General features: G+C 40.3%; 1 protein-coding gene across 1 annotated transcript in view; it reads right to left on the bottom strand.

Annotated features, from left to right (window-relative positions):
* Positions 1-21,900, bottom strand: part of CFAP44 (cilia and flagella associated protein 44) — a 75,661-nt gene that overhangs the window by 27,297 nt on the left and 26,464 nt on the right. Inside the window, exons 11-20 of the mRNA XM_065423448.1 lie at positions 21,384-21,498; positions 20,869-21,033; positions 19,049-19,204; positions 18,585-18,632; positions 17,320-17,419; positions 15,897-15,991; positions 9,849-10,058; positions 9,255-9,365; positions 3,808-3,960; positions 566-787 (exon numbers count right to left, since the gene is read on the bottom strand). Of these exons, the coding sequence (XP_065279520.1) occupies positions 566-787; positions 3,808-3,960; positions 9,255-9,365; positions 9,849-10,058; positions 15,897-15,991; positions 17,320-17,419; positions 18,585-18,632; positions 19,049-19,204; positions 20,869-21,033; positions 21,384-21,498 (1,375 nt within the window). The remainder of the gene's footprint in view (positions 1-565; positions 788-3,807; positions 3,961-9,254; positions 9,366-9,848; positions 10,059-15,896; positions 15,992-17,319; positions 17,420-18,584; positions 18,633-19,048; positions 19,205-20,868; positions 21,034-21,383; positions 21,499-21,900) is intronic.

Below are 21,900 nucleotides of genomic sequence, written 5' to 3'. Positions count from 1 at the left end.
AAGAGCCACGAAGAAGACATGAGGAAAGGATGCTGATGCAGGTGCCCAGGAAAATACATGAACAATTGCTCTTTTCTTAAATTTCTTTTTAAAAATGAATTCATTGCAAGTGAAAGAAGCCAGACTAAACCCCCCTGGAAACGCTGTTTATCCGCAGAATAAGTCCACCATTATCAGTGGAGTTACAAGCATTTGCCATCCCTCTCTGTCCCACCAATGTGCCTCAGTCATGACCACAAGGGACCACCATCTACTAGTGGGGAAAGGACTACCTTGGCCTCTCTGGGGAGACCACCAAAAAGAGTGCCATTTGTTGTGAACTGGAATGACACTGTAAAACCATTTCACAAAGACCACTTAGCACTCACATCAAGCACTTGGTCTTCTCTGAGCATTTGGATATCTTCAAGCATGGGGCACATATGAGCTTGTGTCCTAGAGGCAAAAGGTTTTTATTCCAAATACCAGTTCTCAATGCCATCTAATCCCCAAGTCCATGAATCTTATTGTCTCTACACTTACCAATCCCTTTCTCAAATTAAAAATGAAAGAATATTTAATTTACCAAAGAGAGCCAGAATTTCCCTGGTGCTGAATAAAACCCACAGACGATGGGGCTGGGCTCCTGTGGGACGTAGATGGGTGGCAGTGGCTCCTCTTTCTTAGGCTCTGCCTCTGGCTCTTCTTCTATCTCAAGTCCCATGTCCTGCTGTTTCTTTATCCACACCAACCTTGCCTTCTCCTCCTCCTGTTTCTTTTTCTCTCTGCGCTCAATCTCCTCTTCCCTCTGTTACAGAAAGCAGTGAAAAATGAGTCATGAAACCAATGCACCATTGACTGAAAGGCTCTCATGATAAAAATGCTAGAAATTAGGCAAATATTCCTCGCAACTAAACAGAGGTCAGGCCTGTCTACACAACCCCACAGTGCAGACTATAGGGATGTGAAATGCAGCACACACTAAAATGTTGTGCTGCAATTGCCCATATATGCCCAGCTAGCACAAACTAAAAGGTACATGTTTCTAGTTAACAGAGTCCTATTTGAAACGGACTGCATTAACACAAACTAGGTACCTTTTAGTTCAAGCTAGCAGGGACTACATGGAGTAGTTACAGCACAACACTTTGATGCACTCAGCAATTCAGACTCCCGTAGTCCGCACTGCAGGGCCTGTGTAGACAAGCCCCATCATAGCTCATTTGAAGCTGCAGTGGGAATCCTCTCATTCCTGCCTCCTCTTATATTCTGCCTCCAAGGACTAATGAAACAGCAAGCACCCTCCACCAGAGACATGCTAAATGCAGCTTTTCCCAAACCAATCAAGCCTTGTGTTATCCAGAGGGTTTGCTTGACAGCAATGGGAGGTTCTCTATCAACTCATGGACTGGATGCACTACTTCCGCAGTGTTCCCGAACTCTGTCCTTTACTTGCCCAAAAGTAAAAGGGACCATGCTGGAGACCTGAATTCAGATTCCTATGTGGCATTGTTTGTGCTCAAACATAAGTTTAAAGTGAAAACAAAATGTTTGTAATGACCTTCCTTCTGAACACTGAATTGAAGAGTATTGCCATGGCCAATTTATACAATCTTTAAAATCTTCATTTTATTAAAACTTATCTTAGCATAAATAAGTGTCAAATATCATGCTATCTTTTCCCAGGGAAATATTAGCTTTGTAAGGTAGCCAAAGACATCTCTTCTTCCTGAGTACTGAATTCTTCCTGGTCACTGTGGATGCTGGGGCTTTGCCAGATCTTTAACAAAACATCAAAATAGTAGTTATAAATCTTTGAAAGTACGGTTGAGGGTGGAAGTTCCATCACTCAAGAGAAGCAGCTGTGACGTGGTAGATTGAGTACTGACGCTGAGAGTCAGGGAATCAGTGTTCTAATCCTCACCCTGCCACTGAGCTGCTTTTTCAGTTTCCTAAAATACCCACTGTTGAAAGAGTGTGTAACTCCAGTGCTATCTAAGGTGTTGCCCGTGTTTATACCAGCAGTGAATTTGGCCACACGTCTTCAAAGGAGCGAGTCCTCATTGAGGAATGCATAGATGCAATGCTGACTGTGACGGGTTGGATCACAGAAACCCCTTTGGGAACTGCCAACTGCTGTGCCAAGACTACTTCTGTCCTTGCTTTCCCTGCCAGCCTGGGACTCCAGCACCCTGTCTTGTTGAGCCAGACACGCCAGTCTGCTCCAGCACAGACCCAGGGTCTGAACCACGTGCCCGAAAGCTGCAGACTTAACTGAAAGCAACTTACAGAAGTGTTCCTGTCTTTAACACTCAGATGCCCAACTCCCAATGGGGTCTAAACCCCAAATAAATCCGTTTTACCCTGTATAAAGCTTATACAGGGTAAACTCATAAATTGTTTGCCCTCTATAACACTGATAGAGCGATATGCACAGCTGTTTGCCCCCCCCCACCCAGGTATTAATACATACTCTGGGTTAATTAATATGTAAAAAGTGATTTTATTAAACACAGAAAGTAGTATTTAAGTGGTTCCAAATAATAGCAGACAGAACAAAGTGAATTACCAAGTAAAATAAAATAAAACACGCAAATCTAAGCCTAATACAGTAATAAAACTGAATACAGATAAAATCTCACCCTCAGAGATGTTTCAATAAGTTTCTTTCACAGACTGGACACCTTCCTAGTCTGGGCACAATCCTTTCTCCTGGTACAGCCCTTGTTCCAGCTCAGGTGGTAGCTAGGGGATTTCTCATGATGGCCCCATCCTTTGTTCTCTTCCATCTCACTTATATATCTTTTGCATAAGGCGGGAATCCTTTGTCCCTCTCTGGGTTCCCACCCGCTCCTTCTCAATGGAAAAGCACCAGGTTAAAGATGGATTCCAGGTCAGGTGACATGATCACATGTCACTGTAAGACTTCATTACCCACTTGCCAGCACACATGTGTACAGGAAGACTTACAAGTAAAACAGAGCCATCTACAGTCAATTGTCCTGGTTAATGGGAGCCATCAAGATTCCAAACCATCATTAATGGCCCACACTTTGTATAATTACAATAGGCCCTCAGAGTTATATTTCATATTTCTAGTTTCTGATACAAGAGTGATATATTTATACAAATAGGATGACCACACTCAGTAGATTATAAGCTTTGTAATGGTACCTTACACGAGACCTTTTGCATGAAGCATATTTTAGTTACATTATGTTCACACTCATCAGCATACTTTCATAAAATCATATAGAGTGCAATGTCACACTGACTTCTTTTTTTTTTTTTAATTTGTATAAGAGTCCATTTACAGTTATCACAGCACTCAAAAAGTATCAGAAAAATTTTACTGGCGAAAAACAACCATTTTTCATGTTTGATTAACTCAAAAGTGGCCAAATCCATGTTTATGAAACTGTTCAAAAGAATTTCCTTTGAGGCTGGGATCGAGCATGAGAAATTACAGCTGTACGGATAATTTTTCTGAAAATTAAAAACTAAAAATATATTTTAGAATGGAAGTGACATATTAACTTTATCTCTACTACCACTGGTGTAATCCTATAATATACATGCATTATAAGCTATATGTTATTCCTCAATTCCACTTTTTATTTCCATGAATTAGTGTTGACAACATGTATTTTCCAATAGATGAAGCAAAGCCAGGAGTGGTCTGTGCTTGGTCCTTCCTTATGAATGGCTCAGCTGGAACCCTGCATTCAGCACTACACAGACTAGCAACTTGAGTGGAGTAGTTTTGCACTCTATGGATACTGGTAACTGAGGGCTGAGAATTTAATTCCCCACAGGACAGTTCTTTACCTTGATCCGGGATTTAATGCTGCAGAAATGGAAATACTGTGTGGGCAGGTCTTTGATCTCATAGGTGGATACTGTGTCCTGTTCTCCAAGGATGGGTGCAGGAACCTGAAGAGCAAAGCCATTCTCACAGAGCACAAGCAGCATGCTCTCTGCCTGTAGAATAGCACATAAAACACAAGCATTAGACAGACATACGGAAGGGGAGAGAGGAAGAGTAAAACTAAAGGTTAGAAGTTGTCAAGCCACAAAGTCAAAGGCACACCATTCAACATTTACTTTATGTGATTATTTAAATGGACGCATCACCCCCAGAAATCAGAGAATATCATCTTAGACTGAGAGCAGCATGATGATGTTTAGTGTCACAAGGTGGCTTGCCCCTTTAAATGAAGCAGGTCCAGTTCCTCTGTGCAAGTACAGGTGCTCCCAATTGGCCAATTAAAAAGGCAGAGCAGCACCTGGTGCTATAAAGGATCAGGGAGAATTAGAGAGGGAGGAGGCTTGTAGGGATGGCTAGAGGGGGGTTTGCTAGCTGACCTCCCAAAGGCCGAGAGGCAGGACCAGAAAGTTAAAGGCAGAAGAGCAGCAGAGGGCATTGCATGCTGACTTCCAAGCCAGAGAGCTGGAGCTGAGGACCAGAAAGGGCTGAAGTTGGGAACAGTGGAAATACCTACCTGCTTACCTGTCTGAGATGAGAGGTTAACAGAACAGGGGAAGCAATAGATACTCCACTGGTGAGGATGAACTCCCAGCAGAAGGTTTGGGGGATGAAGGTGTTATTCTGCTAGGAAGAGTGGAGATGCACTTGACCTGTAAGGGCTTGGGTGGCTGTCCTGGCAGAAGGCCAGGGGAGCACAGAAGTAGAGCCCAAGGGTGGTGGAGGATGCCAGAGTATGGTATGTGCTATGTTGATGGACTAGCTGTTGTGGGGTTATAAGGACTACATGCACTGGGGATGATAAATGGACTATGTTTTGGGATTTCTGTTATGGATTATTTGCACTATGTTTTTGTAATAAGCCAGCCCCAAGGATGGGTATTACTGAGGCAAGAGAGACTGTTGGGTGAGTCCCTAGGAGCCTGAGAGAGGAAGTGGGACTGTAGACCGGGTGTTAGGGTGCCCTGCTGCAAGGAGGTGCTCAGTGAAGATGGGGAATCATTCAGACCTTGTGAGCCTGGCTTCTTTGAAAGAAGATGTGACGCATGACCAGAAAGGGTTAAGCATCCTACAGGATAAATGACTAAAATTCAACCCTTAAAGACATATGGGGAGATAATGTTTGTGGTTTTGTGTATTTACATATATATGGGTAGTGGTCAACAATGTAATCAAACAGTCCCTGTCTATGCTGTATTCTGTTAATTCAGAGATCAAAAGAACATCTTAACATTTAAATGAACTGTAAATAGGATGTCGCTGTATTCATCTCTCTTTGAAATGTATAGCAAATCATCTGTGAATGGTGGAAAAACAGACAATTGCCTTATGTTAATCTGTGTGAATAATTACCGGGCGATGCTTAGGAAATGAGGGTCTATTGGTCGCTGAGGGACTCCAACCTGTCAAAGAAGGCCTGAAATGCATACAAGATGTTTGGATCCTAATCCTTTTTATCTTAGGTCTGCTTAAGCTTCACCAGGGGAAGTTTGAGTCACAAGATTGAGATCCCAGTCCTAAGCTGGAACACCCTGAATATATATTGGACATTGGACTATAACCTATGGACTAAATTCTAAAAGAACTCTTTGCAACTACAAAGCTCACCATCTTTGCTATGAATCTGAACCTCAAGAATTGAACTCATGTCTGTATGTATATTGATCTTTTAACCATACTCTCTCTCTTTTCCTTTTTAACAAATTTTCATTTAGTTAACAAGAACTGGCTGTAGCGTGTATTTGGGTAAGATCTGGAATATTCATTAACCTGGGAGGTAATGTGTCTGATCCTTTGGGATTGGTAGAACTTTTTTATATGATGAATAAGATTTTCATTAATCCTCATCATATCTGACTTGAGTGTCTAGGTGGAGGCCTGAGGCTGGGTTACTTTAAGGGAACTGTGTTGTTGGCTTCTGGGCAACCGGTGAGGTAATAAAAAAGCTGTTTTGTGCTGGCTTGGTAAATCTAAGTATTGGAATATCCACCAGCTTTGGGGATGGTCTGCCCCATTCTTTGCAGTTCACCCTAACTGAGTGACCTCAGGACTCCAGTCACAGATGGATCTGAACCAAACGCTTGGGTCAGAGGTTTTGTCTGAATAAGCAGCTGAAAGTGTAGATGCTTTATCTGTACTATCCATATCTCTTATGTCTTTAAGACTGGGCTGGAAATCTTGGGGAAAACCCCCCCAGCTATCTTACAGGATTTCTGGTCCCTGCTAGATCCCTGAAATGCCAATGTCAGAGGAATAACTGAGGTAGGAGGAAAAATTATCCAAACTTTTAAAATTGCAATAAAAGTCAAGTTTGCATATAGGTGTTTTTCCCCAAAGGAGGCCTCGGAGATGGGGCAGGGCTCTTTATTTTATCTGAAGTAATTCACCCAGCCCTAATGTGTGCAAAGGGAGCCAGTTGCAATTGCTGTAGGAATCGGAACGAATTACATTGCTTTTGTAAACGTAAAATCTGCACCTTAAAGTTCCATTAATTAAATGTTCCTCTTTTAATCTTCTTCTTTGCTTATATTAAAGCAAGAAAAATTAAGATACATTTGACAGTTATATGAATGTATAACCTAGAAATTATACATGCAAATAAATACATTTATGTTAGGAGGGTTTCTGCACCTAGCAGAAAGGTTGGGATAGATACTTGTCACTGGTGGGCAGGAGGACAATCAGAAAAGCCTGACAAGCCAGAGGGAGAAGACATACTGGTGCTTGTCAGGTAAACAGGGAGCAGGTTGCAAAGAGTCCTGTGGCACCTTATAGACTAACAGACGTATAGGAACATGAGCTTTCGTGGGTGAATACCCACTTCTTCGGATGCATGTAGTGGAAATTTACATATAGGGAGCAGGTTGAATCCAAGATAGCAGAATGAATCCAAGATAGCAGCTATGAGCTAATTCCCATGGTTACTTAGGCCAGGTCTAGTCTAGATAGGGTTTGCCAGTACAGCTATACTAGTATGTACAGCTATAGTGGCAAACCCCCTGACAGAGAGACACCTTATACCAGCAACAAAATCCTTTCGCCCGTATAGCTTATATCAGTTTCCCAAACAAAACAAGCTATACTGGTTAAAGGACTTTTTTAGCCAGTATAACTGCATCTACGCTTATGCTAACAGAGATCAAAAGAGATGTTGATTATATTGTTTTCATCTGCCTATCTCCTGTAGTTTGCTATGACATTACTTCTACATTATGATACCCTGTAATTAAATAACCCTAGATTAAAGTTATGTTAATGTGAGATGGTAGTCACGTGTTAAAACTTCATAAAAACTAATGGAATGTTACTTGTATTGTTTTCGCTTATCTATTTCTATTATAATGTGATGGCAGGCAATTACCTTTATGTATATTCTTGTAACTAAATAACCCCTTAAATGCAGATGAAGCCTTGGGGAAATGCAAACAAAGAAGAGTGCTAACTTCAAAGCAAGGGCATTGTGTTCAACAATGGGAAATCACAGACTCAATCTGTATTTCTTACTCATCAAAATCCATGTGGGTGAAGACACTGTTCAGATTATTTTCTGGAGAAGCTTAAAAATGGATTTCACAGAAAGATCCTGTATTTCTGAACTGTTTGGACACTTACAAGGAAGCATTCCAGATGCAAGGCAGAGATCCCCAGTGTTATTCTGGGTGACCCCGAGAGACTTTGGAAAGCTAGCAGATTACTACATTTGGATTTACAAACTTTGACTCACCTGTTAATGTATTTTACCTGCTTTAACCTCTCAATAACTCTCATTTCTTTTCTTAGGCTACGTCTTCACTACGGGGGGGGGTGTCGATTTAAGATACGCAAATTCAGCTATGCGAATAGCGTAGCTGAATTTGACGTATCCGAGCCGACTTACCCCGCTGTGAGGACAGCGGCAAATCGACCTCCGCGGCTCCCCCGTCGACGGCGCTTACTCCTACCTGTGCTGGTGGAGTACAAGCGTCGATTCGGGGATCGATTGTCGCGTCCTGACGAGATGCAATAATTCGATCCCCGAGAGAGCGATTTCTACCCGCCGATTCAGGCGGGTAGTGAAGACGTAGCCTTAGCTTATAAATCTTTAGTTAGTTTACCAGAGATTTGGCTACCAGGGTGATTTTTGGGGCAAGGTCCAGAGTTCCAATTGATTTGGGGTAAGTGACTGATCCTTTGGGACTGGGAGTAACCCAATATGATTGGGGTTTATATAATCTTTTATCGGAAACTCCAGTTTGTCTGGATGGCAATATAGGCTGGAGAGCCTAAGGAGGCTCCCTGTGACTTCATGGTAATACTGGTATTGTGATCCAGGAGTGCACATCTGTTGCTGGCTTGGTGAAATCTAGTTATAGAATATACCACCAGTTTGGGGCGTCTGCCCTATTTTCTGACAGTCTGACCTGAGATTGGCACTCACGGTTGTGAGCCACTCCAGACAGCATGACAATCTACGCTAGGGCTTTTTGCTAGTTTATAAATTTCATAAAGAATCACACACCCCCAACCAACATTATTACCCTGGCAGAAGTTTCTAGGGTGGACCTGGCCTTATTAAACTTTTGAAATCTTGGTTTTTAATAACAAAATTCTATTTGAATTAGTCATGGACAAACATCAAAGGCACTGGAGCTTGAGTTCAGAGAAACACCCAAGGGTTTGCTTTTGGTGCTTTGAAAGCTTTGTTTACAATTGCATATGCCTATTTGAACATGGGCAACAGGCACAGTCCATGTTCAAATCCGTGCTTTTTAAATGAAAACTAAGCCTTAAAAGTATCAGAGGGGTAGCCGTGTTAGTCTGAATCTGTAAAAAGCAACAGAGGGTCCTGTGGCACCTTTAAGACTAACAGAAGTATTGGGAGCATAAGCTGAAGAAGTGAGGTTCTTACCCACAAAAGCTTATGCTCCCAATACTTTTGTTAGTCTTAAAGATGCCACAGGACCCTCTGTTGCTTTAAGCCTTAAAAGTTTCACTAGTGGATGCAAAGGCTTGTTTCTCACACAGGAGCAAGTCAAGGTGGTCGGCCATGTTTCTAATGGCTTCCAGGTGATCCTGACTCTGTTGCTCAGGTCCAAAACTCTTAAGTGATTGCACTGAAGGACAATTCTGTTTAGTAATAGCTCTCATCCTGAAATGGCATGAAGAGTATGGCAGCAAAGTGTCTGTAATACATTGCTTAGATGAGGATTCTTCATCCTTAAGATAACAATGTAGGATATAACATCAGTGTGTTGAAACAGCTTCTTTTAAAAATAAGATCCAAGTGCCAGGAAAAACATTCACTACTCACGTGAGAAGGTGGAGACCACTGTAATGCCTGCACGGGCCCAGGGACACAAATGTATCCAATTGGCTCATATTTGTCTTCAACGGCAAAGAAGAAGACTGTTTTGTCTTTACTCTGAGAAAGAAAAGAAAGAAGGTAACAAAAAGCATACATTTCAAGGCTCTCTAACCATTTCACATACTTCAAATAAGGGCCGCATACACCCCTCCCCTCAATGCTGTGCATTCCCAATACTTGTCACCCAATACAACTCCCTACTAACTGGATAGATAATCTACTTAGACCCATCACAGATACAGAAAATCAGGTAATTCTAGGCACTAAGTTATCCTCTCGCAAGTGCTTTGGGATCTTTTCTTCCTGAGCCTCTCCTGCTTTTGCAGGGGTCTTACCCTGTAGTCCATACAACCCTTGATCTCCATGGTCCATGTGACAGCAGATGCTATTTCCTGCAATGGCTAAGAGGAGATCACAAGAAAAGCCTCCTTGAGGCAGGTATGATTGGATAAATCAATAAATAAGCACAATCATGTCACCTTAAAATAGTTTTATATTTTTGACTTAATAAAAACAATTCAGTGAATAAGTCGGACATACCCCTGTGGCAATTACTTCCCCATTTCGTTCATATGCCAAGGCTGTAACTGCAGCAGTGTGGGGTTTAAAAGCTTGTTTCAGACGCATCTCTGCATTCCCTACATTGGTCCGTCCTGCAACAATGGCGAGTCCCCTGGGATCATAAACTTCAATAATGCGAACAACACCATCTTCAAACCCAACAGCAATTAGACCTCCTTTGGGATTTACCTGTGTGTAATGAAATTAAAAACACTTGCATCTTCAGGCAAAAGATAAAATTTGTAGACTCCAAGGCCAAGAGAGACCACTGTGAACATACATAACACAGACCATACCTTCCTCAAAATAATTCTTGTTTGAACTAAAGCATATCTTTTAGAAAAACATCCAACCTTGATTTTAGCCACCACAAACCTTGGTAAGTTGTTCCAATGGTTAATTGCTCTCATGGTTAAAAATGTACACCTTATTTCCACTCTGAATTTGTCTAGCTTCAACCTCCAGCCATTCAATCTTGTTATACCTTTGTCTGCTAAACTGAAGAGCCCACTATCAAATATTCCTGTAGCAGTTGCACCAGTGCCAAATACAGAAGTAATATAACCTCTGCACTCCTACTCAATATTCCCATTTATGTATCCAGGGACTGCGTTAGCTCTTGTTACTACATCATCACACTGTGAGCTCAGGTTCGGCTGACTATACACCATGACCCCCACATCTTTTTCAGAATCGCTACTTCTCAGGATAGAGTGCCTCATCCTGTAAGTATGGCATAAATTATTTGTTCCTAGATGTATAACCTTACATTTGGCCATATTAAAACACATTATTCGCTTCAACCAGTTTACCATTAGAACAACATAAGAATGGCCATACTGAGTCAGACTAATGATCCATCTAGCCCAGTATACTGTCTTCCAACAGTGGCCAATGTCAGATGCTTCAGAGGTAATAAAGAGAACAGGGCAATTATTGAGGGATCCATCTACCCGCCTGTCCTCCACTCCCAGCTTCTGGCAGTCAGAAGTTTAGGGCCATCCAGAGCATGGAGTTGCATCCCTGACCATGTTGGCTAATAGCCATTGATGGACCTATCCTCCATGGACTTACTCAATTCTTTTTTTAACCTAGTTATGGTTTTGGCCTTCACTACAACCCATGGCAACAAGTTCCACAGGTTGCCTGTTTAGTTCCTTATGTTAGTTTTTAACCTGATGCCTATTAATTTCATTGGGTGATCCTGGGTTCTTGTGTTATGTGAAGAGGTAAATAACACCTCCCTACTCACTTTCTCCACACCATTCATGATTTTATAGACTTCTATCATATCCCCCTCAGTCATCTCCTTTCTAACATGAATAATACAAATCTTTTTAATCTTTCTTCATATGGAAGCTGTTCCATACCCCTGATAACTTTTGTTGCCCTTCTTGTATCTTTTCCAATTCTTATATATCTTTTTTGAGATGGGGCAACTAAAAGTGGAGGTAGTATTCCAGGTGTGGGTGCACCATGGATTTATATAGTGGCATTATGATATTTCCTGTCTTACCTGTTCCTTTCCTAATGGTTCCTAACATTGCTAGCGTTTTGACAGCCACTCCAGATTGAGCACATGTTTTCAGAGAACTGTCCACAATGACTCCAAGATCTCTTTCTTGAGTGGCAACAGCTAATTTAGACCCCGTTATTTTATATGTAAAATTGGGATTATGTTTTCCAAAGTGCATTACTTTTCATTTATAAACAATTAATTTCATCTGCCATTTTGTTATGCAATCACTCAGTTTTGTGAGATTCCTTCATAACTCTTTGCAGTCTGCTTTAGACTTAACTATTTTGAGTCATTTTGTATTGTCTGCGAATTTTGCAACCTCATTGTTTACCCCTTTTCCCACATCATTTATGAACATGTTAAACAGCATTGGTCCCAGTACACTCCATACCGAAAACTCGCCATTTATTCCTACCCTTTATTTCCTGAGTTTTAACCATTTAGTGATCCATGAGCGGACCTTTCCTCTTATGACATAACTACTTCCTTTGCTTAAGAGCCTTTCGGTACGTACCTTGTTGAAGGCTTTCTGAAAATCCAAGTACACTATATCCACTGGATCACCTTTGTCCACCTATTTGTTGACCCCCTCAAAGAATTTTAATAGATTGGTAAGGCATGATTTCCCTTTACAAAAGCTGTGTTGACTCTTCCCCAACATATCATGTTCATCTACATGTCTGATATTTCTGTTCTTCTCTATAGCTTCAACCAATTTCCTGGTATGGAAGTTAAGCTTACTGGCCTGTAATTACCAGTATCGCCTTTGGAGATTCTTAAAAATCAGTGTTAGATTATCTATCCTCCAGTCATCTGAACAGAGGTTCACTTAAGCAACAGGTTACATATACCACAGTTAGTAGTTCTGCAATTTCATAATTGAGTTCCTTCAGAACTCTTAGGTGAATACCATCTGGTTCTGATGACTTACTACCATTTAATTTATCAGTTTGTTCCAAAACCTTCTCTACTGACACCTCAACCTGGGACAGCTCTTCAGATCTGCCATCAGAAAGAATGGCTCCAGTGTAGAAATCTCCCTCACATCCTCTGCAGTGAAGACCAATGCAAACACTTCATTTAGTTTTTCTGCAACAGCCTTGTCTTCTTTGAGAGTTCCTTTAGCACCTTGATCATCCAGTGGCCCCATTGATTACATGGCAGGCTTCCTGCTCTTCCTGCTTCTGACATACTTTAAAAAAAATTGCTGTTATATTTTGTCTTTTGTTAGTTGCTCTTCAAATTCTTTTTTGGCCTGCCTAATTATACTTTTACCCTCGACTTGCCAGAATTTATGCTCCTTTCTATCTTCCTCAGTAGGATTTGACTTCCAATTCTACCAAGCGATCCAGATCACTCTGCATCAGTGACTTGTATTCTTCATTATTTACCACTCCCCTAATCTGTGTGTCATCTGCAAACTTTCTTGGTGATGATTTTGTTTCCTTCCAGGTCATTAATAATAATGTTAAATAGCGTAGGGCAAAAACTAATCACTGTGGGGCCCCACTAGAAACACACCTGCTCAATGATGAGTCCCCAAATATAATTACATTATGAGACCTGTCAGTCCACTGTTAATCCATTTAATGTGTCCCATGTTCATTTTGTATTGTTCTAATTTTTTAATCAAAACATAGTGCAGTGCCACATCAAATACCTTAATGAAGTATATTGTATTGAGTCCATTGCCTTTATCAACCAAATACGCATTTTCATTTAAAAAATTAAGTTAGTTTGACAGGGTCAATTTCCCATAAATCTTTGCTGATTGGCATTAATAAAGTATTAGAGGATAATTTAATTTAATAAAGTTCCATATCAGCTACTCCATTACTTTACCTGGGATCAACATCAGGCTGATATTGAGAAACTGTATAACACACAGCTCTAGAGTTAACATATACCCCATCTCATAAATCATTCTATATGTAGTTTCTATTGTCCACATACATGAAGGAAAGAGTCACATGCAGGGAACATAGTTTAATTTTAAAAGCCTAGTAGTCTTTAGCGGTGCTACATACCACCATGGAAAATGAGCTTTGATTTTGATGTCAGGCCAGAGGGACTCACATGCTTGTAACTCACAGGACAGTGGTGTAAGAATGTAAGAACCGCCATATTGGGTCAGACCAAAGGTCCATCTAGCCAAGTATCCTGTCTTCTGATAGTGGCCAATGCCAGGTGCCCCAGAGGGAATGAACAGAACAGGGCAATCATCAAATGATCCATCGCCTGTCGCCCATTCCCAGCTTCTGGTAAACAGAGGCTAGGGACACTATCTGAACCAACAGCAGCTTCTAATATTCTTTTTAGGGAAGAGATATTTAAATGATCCTAGACAAATAAATGGCTCATAGCATATGATATAAATTGACTTACTTTCATTGACTAGCTACTTGCAGTAGGAACTTACATACTGGGCTCAGTCCTTTTATCCATCTAGCCAAGTATTCTCCCTCAGGCAGTGTTCAGATATCAATACTTCAAAGGAAACTGAATGAAAAAGTTCTAGGATGCACTATGGGCCAGATTTACAAAGGTATTTAAGCACTTAAAGATGCAGAGAGGCATCTAGTGGGATTTACAAAAGCATAAGCAGGTAAGGTGCCTAATTCCCACTGACTTTCAATGAGAGTTAGGTACCTAGCTGCATCTTTAAAAGTATCTGTTTACCCTTGTAAATCTGGCCCTGAGTATAGTGCTGTATATTTGTAGGGCCCAATCAGCTTACTCCATAAGCACACAATTGGTCACCTATAATATAGTCATAAGACTGCATAGCACAAATGCTCTTGAAAGCACAGTCATAAAGCCACCCTACCCTTTAAAAATCAAGGTACAGTATTTCTCTCTCTGACTGCCGGTATAAGTGACTTCTGCAGGCTTACTATAAATGTTTGCTCAAATACATGTCTACACAAGAGTTTAACTCAAGTTAATTGATTGCTAATTAACTCAAATTAGCTAATATGTTTTTAAAAGGTAGAATAGACACTCCATAGAAGTATATAAATGGTAATTAGGGCCATTTCATGTTCTATAGACTAGAGCTTTGAAATGCAAACCTGTATTGTTAGAGAATTAGAGGTAATACTGACTGTATGTGTTTACTTATATCTTGTTAGATGTAAACAGACGGTTCCAGTCTATTACTATACCCACTGATTCTGAGATCTAAAGGGAATATTAACATTTAGATGAAACTTGGGTGTAATAATGTCATTGTCTATATTTCTCTTTGAAGTTTGTAGTAAACTGTCTATGAACTGCTTAATGGATAATTACCTTATGCTGATGAATGCAACTAGTTACTTGTGTATACATAGGAAATAGGTAGTTTTACTACAAATCAGCTATTCTTCACCCAAGGAATACCTGCTGTCAAGAGGCTATTACAGCCTGCCAGTGATCTATATGAAGAAATCTTGGCTGCTGATCCTTTTATCTCAGATCTGCTTAAGCTTCATCAGGGGAAGTTTGAGTCACAAGACTGAGGTATCCAGTCCCATCTGGATCACCCTGATATTGGACATTGGACTGTAACCTATGGACTAATTCTGAAAGTACTTTTTGCACTTCTAAAGCTCATCATCTCTTCTATGAAACTGACCTAAGAACTTTATTCATATCTGTATGTATAAAGATCTTTTAACCAATACACTCTTTTCTTTTTAATAAATCTTAGTTTAGTTAAAAAGAATTGTCTGTAAGTGTGTATTTGGATAAGATCTGAGATATTCATTAACCTGGTGGGTAATGTGTCTGTTCCTTTGGGATTGGTAGAACCTTTTATATGGTTAACAAGATTTTCAGTAATCCTCATCATATTTGACTTGGCTGTCTGGCTGGGAGCTCAAGGCTGGGTTACTTTAAGGGAACTGTATTTCTGGCTTCTGGATAACCAGTAAGGTATTGTGGAAGCTGTTTTGTTTCTCCCTTGGTGAATCTAAGTATTAGAATAACCACCAATTTGGGGGATTGTCTGCCCCATTCTTTGCAGTTTGCCCTAATTGAGCAATCTCAGCGTGGCCTCTCTGGAGCCCCGGTCACAAGGGCGCTCGCAAGAGGTGACTGCCACCCCATTTCAGCAATTAATAAGCTTGAGTTAAAGAGCAAAAACTCTATTCTAGACATAGACTCAGAGTATTATCTGGGAGTGTCCACATTGCTCACCTTTACAAATCCGTACAACAGGCCATGTAGAATGCCTGGCAAACCAAGACAAATGGGGAAACACCCATACAATAAATCCAAGCTCTAGTGCTCTGGGATAATCCTCTATAGTGCAAAAAGCTTGCTCATATGCACGTATCCCAGTGAAGGAAGAAAAAATTTCCCAGACCTTTATCTTACCACTGTGAAATAACCTCACCAATGGTGATTCATAAAGGCCAAAGCTGGCCAATAATTTTATTAAAACCCTGTGTCATGAATATGTGTGATTGCAATGAAATAGCCACATTATGAATCCATGTTAACACACTGCAGTAGGGTAAACTTACCACTCGGGGTGCCCAAGTCAGTGCCGTTCCTCCCTGTTTAAACTTAATCTCAGTCAACTGACAATTGCCAATGAAATCATAGATACGCACTGAGTCTGTGTAAAACAGATGGGAGAGGAAAGGAGACAGGTTATTGCAGACAATTTTTTCTTGAAAAACTACTTGTTAAGATTTATGGACAAATTTCTGATGTATCTTAATGAAAGGTTGAATGGAAAGTTAGTAATCTTTCATTTCACATCAAAACTCACAAGTGCAAGTACCTGGCTGATGGTTATGTTGTACTGTAGCTTTCTGTACTATCACGAAGGAAACACTAGCTTTATTAATTCTGACCTAAACACTGACACCCAAGGGTAATAGGGGCTGAGACTGTTGCGGAAATAATATATTCGGCTCTGAACAAGGAGGAATGAGCCTCATTGGCCAGCTGGGGTCATTCTTGAGTAGTCACAGGAGCAACACTGACATGTACTAAAGGAAGTCCTGTGCTGACAGCATAAGAAAAAATGATATGATGATTCTTGGATATGCCTTTGAGGAAAGTGATTAAATGGGTTAAAATGGAGAAGAATCCAGATAACAGCCAGTTTCACTTTAGCTGGAATTAATGGGATGTGGAAACCCCTGTTAGTGCATACAGTTCAATAACAACCAGCAACCCTCATAGGTGTCAGTTTGGCTCAATTGGTAGGAATTTTGCCTTCAGGCCACAATGCATGGATTCAAGTAGTACACCATACATAATTAATAGCTGACAAGATCAAGTTTAAGACTCTGTGGCACTTTCTGAAAAGCATGAAGGATAATGTCAATGAACTGGCCAATATTCCTTCCCTCTCTAACAGTTGCTAAAGTGAAGTGCTAAAGGCTTGCTCAGGCACACTTTCATAAATTAAATAAATGTCCATAGTCCGAGATAAACTATTAATGAGGACATGATAGCTGTTGCAATTGCCAAGAAAGGCACAAGTATTAATACTCAGAACTGTTTATACAGTGCCATAAATGTATGTGGTGCATTACAAAACACAGAATAAAACACTGTTATTGATCCACTGAGTCTGGAATATGAAAGCTGTTATTTAAACAAAATTCTCCCCTTTTCTGTTGTTCTTTCACAGTGAGCAGAGTTTATAAAGCTTCACATTGAGACTTTCTTTAATTGAAAACCTAGTTCTTGAGCTCAGACACTCCTTGCACTTTATGTGGCTTCAACCCATTAATGATCTGTTCTAATTATTAAAAAAAACTGTCCCCAGGAATAATGACCAGCTGGTAGATATCCTTACAAAGTAAAGACACACTTCCACTACAACTGTGAACTAAACACATTAGTTTAAAACAGAATAATTCCACAATGAGCCCGACAGCTGCAACCCTGCCCTTACAAGTTAACCGCTTAGGGAAGAGTTGTACTTACGGTCAAGTGCAGTAGTGGCCATGAGATATGTGACAGGAGAGACACCCATGGCTTCAATCTTTCCCGAGTGAAAGGTAAACAGGCACTCTGGATCATGGGTCTACGGAGAAATCAGAACAGAGTTCTCCTACATTCAGAGACTGAAAACGGCTTGCAATGCCTCATCAACATAAAATGGACATCTAAAATAAACGTGCAAAATCTGCCCTATATCTACTGCATGCAAAAATGTGGTGTTTATACATGCAACAGGATACCCACAAATACAGTTCCCTTTTTGTACCTGCAAATGCTCGTTTTGATTGTACAACGGGTGCATGAGCAAATTTTTACAGGCATATTAAGCACCTGGATTTAAAAATATGGCATCAGATATGTAAAAATAAAGGTGAATAACATTATATTGGGAGGTACAATGCCTGGAGATCAAATTTATAATAGAAAACTATTGCTCTGAAGGCTGAGAAAATAACCTTAAGCCAAGGGCTTTATATTTCACTGGAAGTCTTTTTCCAACCCAAGGAGAAAAATAGGTTTCCATATACACTGCTGTATTTACTATACACTTTCTACATAGCTTTTTGCCATAATTGTGCTGCAACTTCATTTATCTGCTGCTACGGGATCTGCTTGATGGAATTTCTGATCAAACACTAAGTGTCTGTTTTAACTTTTCTGCTCATGTGACCCTCTCCACCAAGAGCAGATCTACAGCAGTAATAGTAGCAATCAGTTTGATCAAATGAACAGAGATGTGAATGTAAAAAGCAACAAAGAGTCCTGTGGCACCTGATAGACTGGATCTACAGTAGTCTATCAGGTGCCACAGGACTCTTTGTCACTTTTTACAGATCCAGACTAACACGGCTACCCCTCTGAGAGATGTGAATGTTGTCCTCAGTGTCATCTAGATACAATAGTGATGGGCACTTCAGAAATACCTATCCAGACAGGTTGCAGTAGCAGCCCGCACATTAACTTCCCATATTAATGTCCGTCACTTCCCACCCTTTGAGAATCAGGCCCCTTTAAGGTAGCTCCAGTTTAGCAGTCAATAATTGAGGGACCCAAAATCAATAGTTACCTTTGAAAATCTTGGCCAATAATTGTAATTAATGAAGCAGTGAAGATAAATCATAAAGATGTGCCTGATAATAACACTAAATCCTCAGCTGTACAGTTGGTCAAAAGTTGGATGGCACTGTGCAGCCACACAGTGTAATTAAAGGAACTTAAAAAACAGGGTGGGTAGGAATAAAACTTACGACATTTGAAAAACTCAGATCAAGCTTCCAGATGGCTCCATTGGAATCCTAAAGAAATAAATATTTAACACCTGAATGTTCTTTCAAATTAAGTTTGAAAATAGCATCAGTCCTTGTAATTCCTTACAAATACTGTAGGTAAGAATCTCAAAATCATCTGGAAGAAACAGGATTTAGACCTCATAGTCCGATGTCAATTTCACCTGGTGCTCAGCAGCAGAACAGGGCAATGAAGCCTGGGAATGACACTTCCAAATTCTCCCACTCCTATGTAGCTCCCGCTCTCAAAGCCAGAAGAGAGACTCAAATGTTATTCTACTCTAAAAATAATCCAGGAGGAGACAGGGTACTAGTTCTACAAGAAAAAACAGATTGCCTCAAAGCAGATTTCCTCTGGCAATGCATCACCACATGTCTCTCCAATATTGCTCCACAGAGCTGATAAGAATGCAAATATGTCTTACCTGAGCATACCAAATGGGCTGTCCAAGATCATGAATTTTCATGATGGAGCTCAAGTTGACATTCTTGCCAACAAGAAGTTCATTCATATGCTCCATCTCTAGTAGACCTGTGTCATCCACAGAATCAGCTGCATCTATCGTCTCAAAGTCCCACACCTTCAAGCAGTTGGAAGTGAACAGAACAGCGTTCATTAATCCAAATGCCAACACATCTCACATTAACACGCACAATGGCAATATAAAATAAAATGATAAGAATCCAAGGGAATGGGTGGCTCAGGATATAGAATAGGGAGCCTGTCATGTCTACATTACTATGACTGCTCCAGGTCATGTTCAAGCCAATCAGAGGCTGTTACCATCTAATATCTGTTCAGTGGCCCATGTAAAATGTGTTTATAGGTCTCTGTCCTCTAGGAATTGGATTATTACCCATATCCCAAAAATCATTAACTACAGTTGGCACTACTTAGTACACATGTTGGCAGTGTCACAACTATGGAGAGTAAAACTGCCTCCTAGAGGTTGTCCCTAGTGAGGCAGTGTGAAAGGACAGAGTGAGAAAGCTTGCACCTCTACTGCCTGCTCTGTGGATAAAGAGCAGATTTCGGTTTCCAGATCTGCCAGTTCAGCACCCTTTTGCCAGGACGACATTTACATAAAGAATACCATCAATGTAAAAAAAAAAAAAAAAAATCAAACCAAAAACCTCATCTGAAACTTTTTTCCTACAGCTGTAACCACTGCCTATAATTACTACAACTAAAAGATTAGATGGAAAAAAACACACTTTTTTCACTTTGTTTATTTTGAGCATTTAACAGTAATTTGTCTACTGTCAGTTTCCCTCTTTCCCTGAACACTCAGTTTTCCATTGTTTGGGTCTTTTATGCAGCAATAGGGGAGGAAACTAAACTAAAAACAAACAAAAGGGGGGAGGGATAGCTCAGTGGTTTGAGCATTGGCCTGCTAAACCCAGGGTTGTGAGTTGAATCCTTGAGGGGGCCACTTAGGGAGTTGGGGCAAAAAATCAGTACTTGGTCCTGCTAGTGAAGGCAGGGGGCTGGACTCGATGACCTTTCAAGGTCCCTTCCAGTTCTAGGAGATAGGATATCTCCATTAATTTAAAAACAAAACAGGAAAATATGATTGTAAAACCCACAAATTAGCAAGTAGAATCAAAAGCAGATGAAGAACTTGAGACTACTTTTAACTCATTTTTAAAAATTGGTTTGATTTTAAGTTGAGGATGTCCCATTATTTATTTTTCTTTAACAGGGGTTTGTTGCTCAGTTGAAATGGATACATCTTTGAAATAAAATGACAGAGGTACTAGTTACTTACACAAATGCCTTGAGTGTTCACATGATCAGAAATTAATTTCAAACACCACTGTGATTTATCCTTTGAATAGTATGTGATATGTTAACAAGGCCTGAAAATGACTAACATAAACCTAAGCTACACACACACAAAACATCCCCAAAGTTGTTAAAGACAAAACTAAAAAATAAAACTTGTTAAAGACATCATTGACATTGATTCTGATTTATTAGTGCACAGAAGGGATTTCTCTAGCATTAGTAGGTACAAAGTTATTTAAATGTGATCTCATCCAAACATCTACATTGTGGAAAGAGATCTGCTCCTATCCAGTTCCTTGTCAAAATTCATTCTTAGACAGTGATCACGGAGAGAAACTCCGTCAATAGGCTACTCCCAATACAACATGTAGGCTAACAGTTACTTCCCTTTCCCACTATTAACAAGACTCTGTATACCAAATATGCGTCCAGGCTATTTGAGGAAAAAATACTCACCCTAATGTAGCCATCTCCTCCAACAGTGACCAGCTCTCCCTCATCCAGAACTAACTGATTAACAGGGCCATTGTGACAGGGTCTATGTCCAGTTCGACAGAGCTCTACTTTGATGAGGCCCCCTTCCCAAAGCAGCAAGTTGCCCCATTCAGATCCAGAGATAACCTTTCATGCAAGTGAAGAGTAATACATGAGTGTTATAACATATCAATGTGCAGATATTGGTGAGAGACTGGTGAATATCTTAGCTCACTACAGCCTTTACTTTAAATTAAGAAAGCTCATTTGTCTGAGAATCACAATAATAATGGATACTTTTAAACTGTTAAAAAATAAGCCAATTTATTGCCAGTTAATGTCAATATTAGATTCACGGCTGTATATTTGATTGTGCATAGAAGGCCTAATCCAAAGCATTCTGAAGTGAATGGGAAGACTCCCATTGACTTCAATGGATCTTTGTTCAGTCCCTGAGAAGGAGAAAGGAAACAGTTGTACTCATTTACTCTACTCACCTTCCCATCAGGCAGCTCCACATACCCTACAATGTCAGTCACAGCTGTTTTACCAAACCTGCCCAATGCTCCTTGTAGCTTGAGCCCTGTGAATGTATGGGCCATCTTCCAGAACCTGAGTACAGAAAACATAGTCTTTGGGGTTACACTTGAGATTGTATCTAGAAAGTACTGTATCTCAGGCTCTGATGTCATCGTATCATGAATATCTCCAATGTGTGGACTACTCAATTAATTATTTTTAAATATAAGGGTTTGTAGTTTTTAAAAATTAGATAAAACTTTATATGTGCTGAATGAGGCTATCCAGGGTTATTTTTTGTTGTTGTTACTGAGTGGGACTGAAATGCCCCAACACACCTGCGTACCCACAAGATGAGTCGGTCACCAAACCCACCCTGACCCCAGTCAGGCGTTTATTACACACCACGGCCACCCACCTCCCCTCAAAAAAAACAAACTTTCCCTTCACCTACTTCCATGAAAAAACTAGAAAAATATGGGCAGGGGAAAATAG

The sequence above is a fragment of the Emys orbicularis genome, chromosome 1, assembly GCF_028017835.1.
Source record: "Emys orbicularis isolate rEmyOrb1 chromosome 1, rEmyOrb1.hap1, whole genome shotgun sequence".
Taxonomy (NCBI): domain Eukaryota; kingdom Metazoa; phylum Chordata; order Testudines; family Emydidae; genus Emys; species Emys orbicularis.
This window is presented reverse-complemented; position numbering and strand designations above follow the sequence as displayed.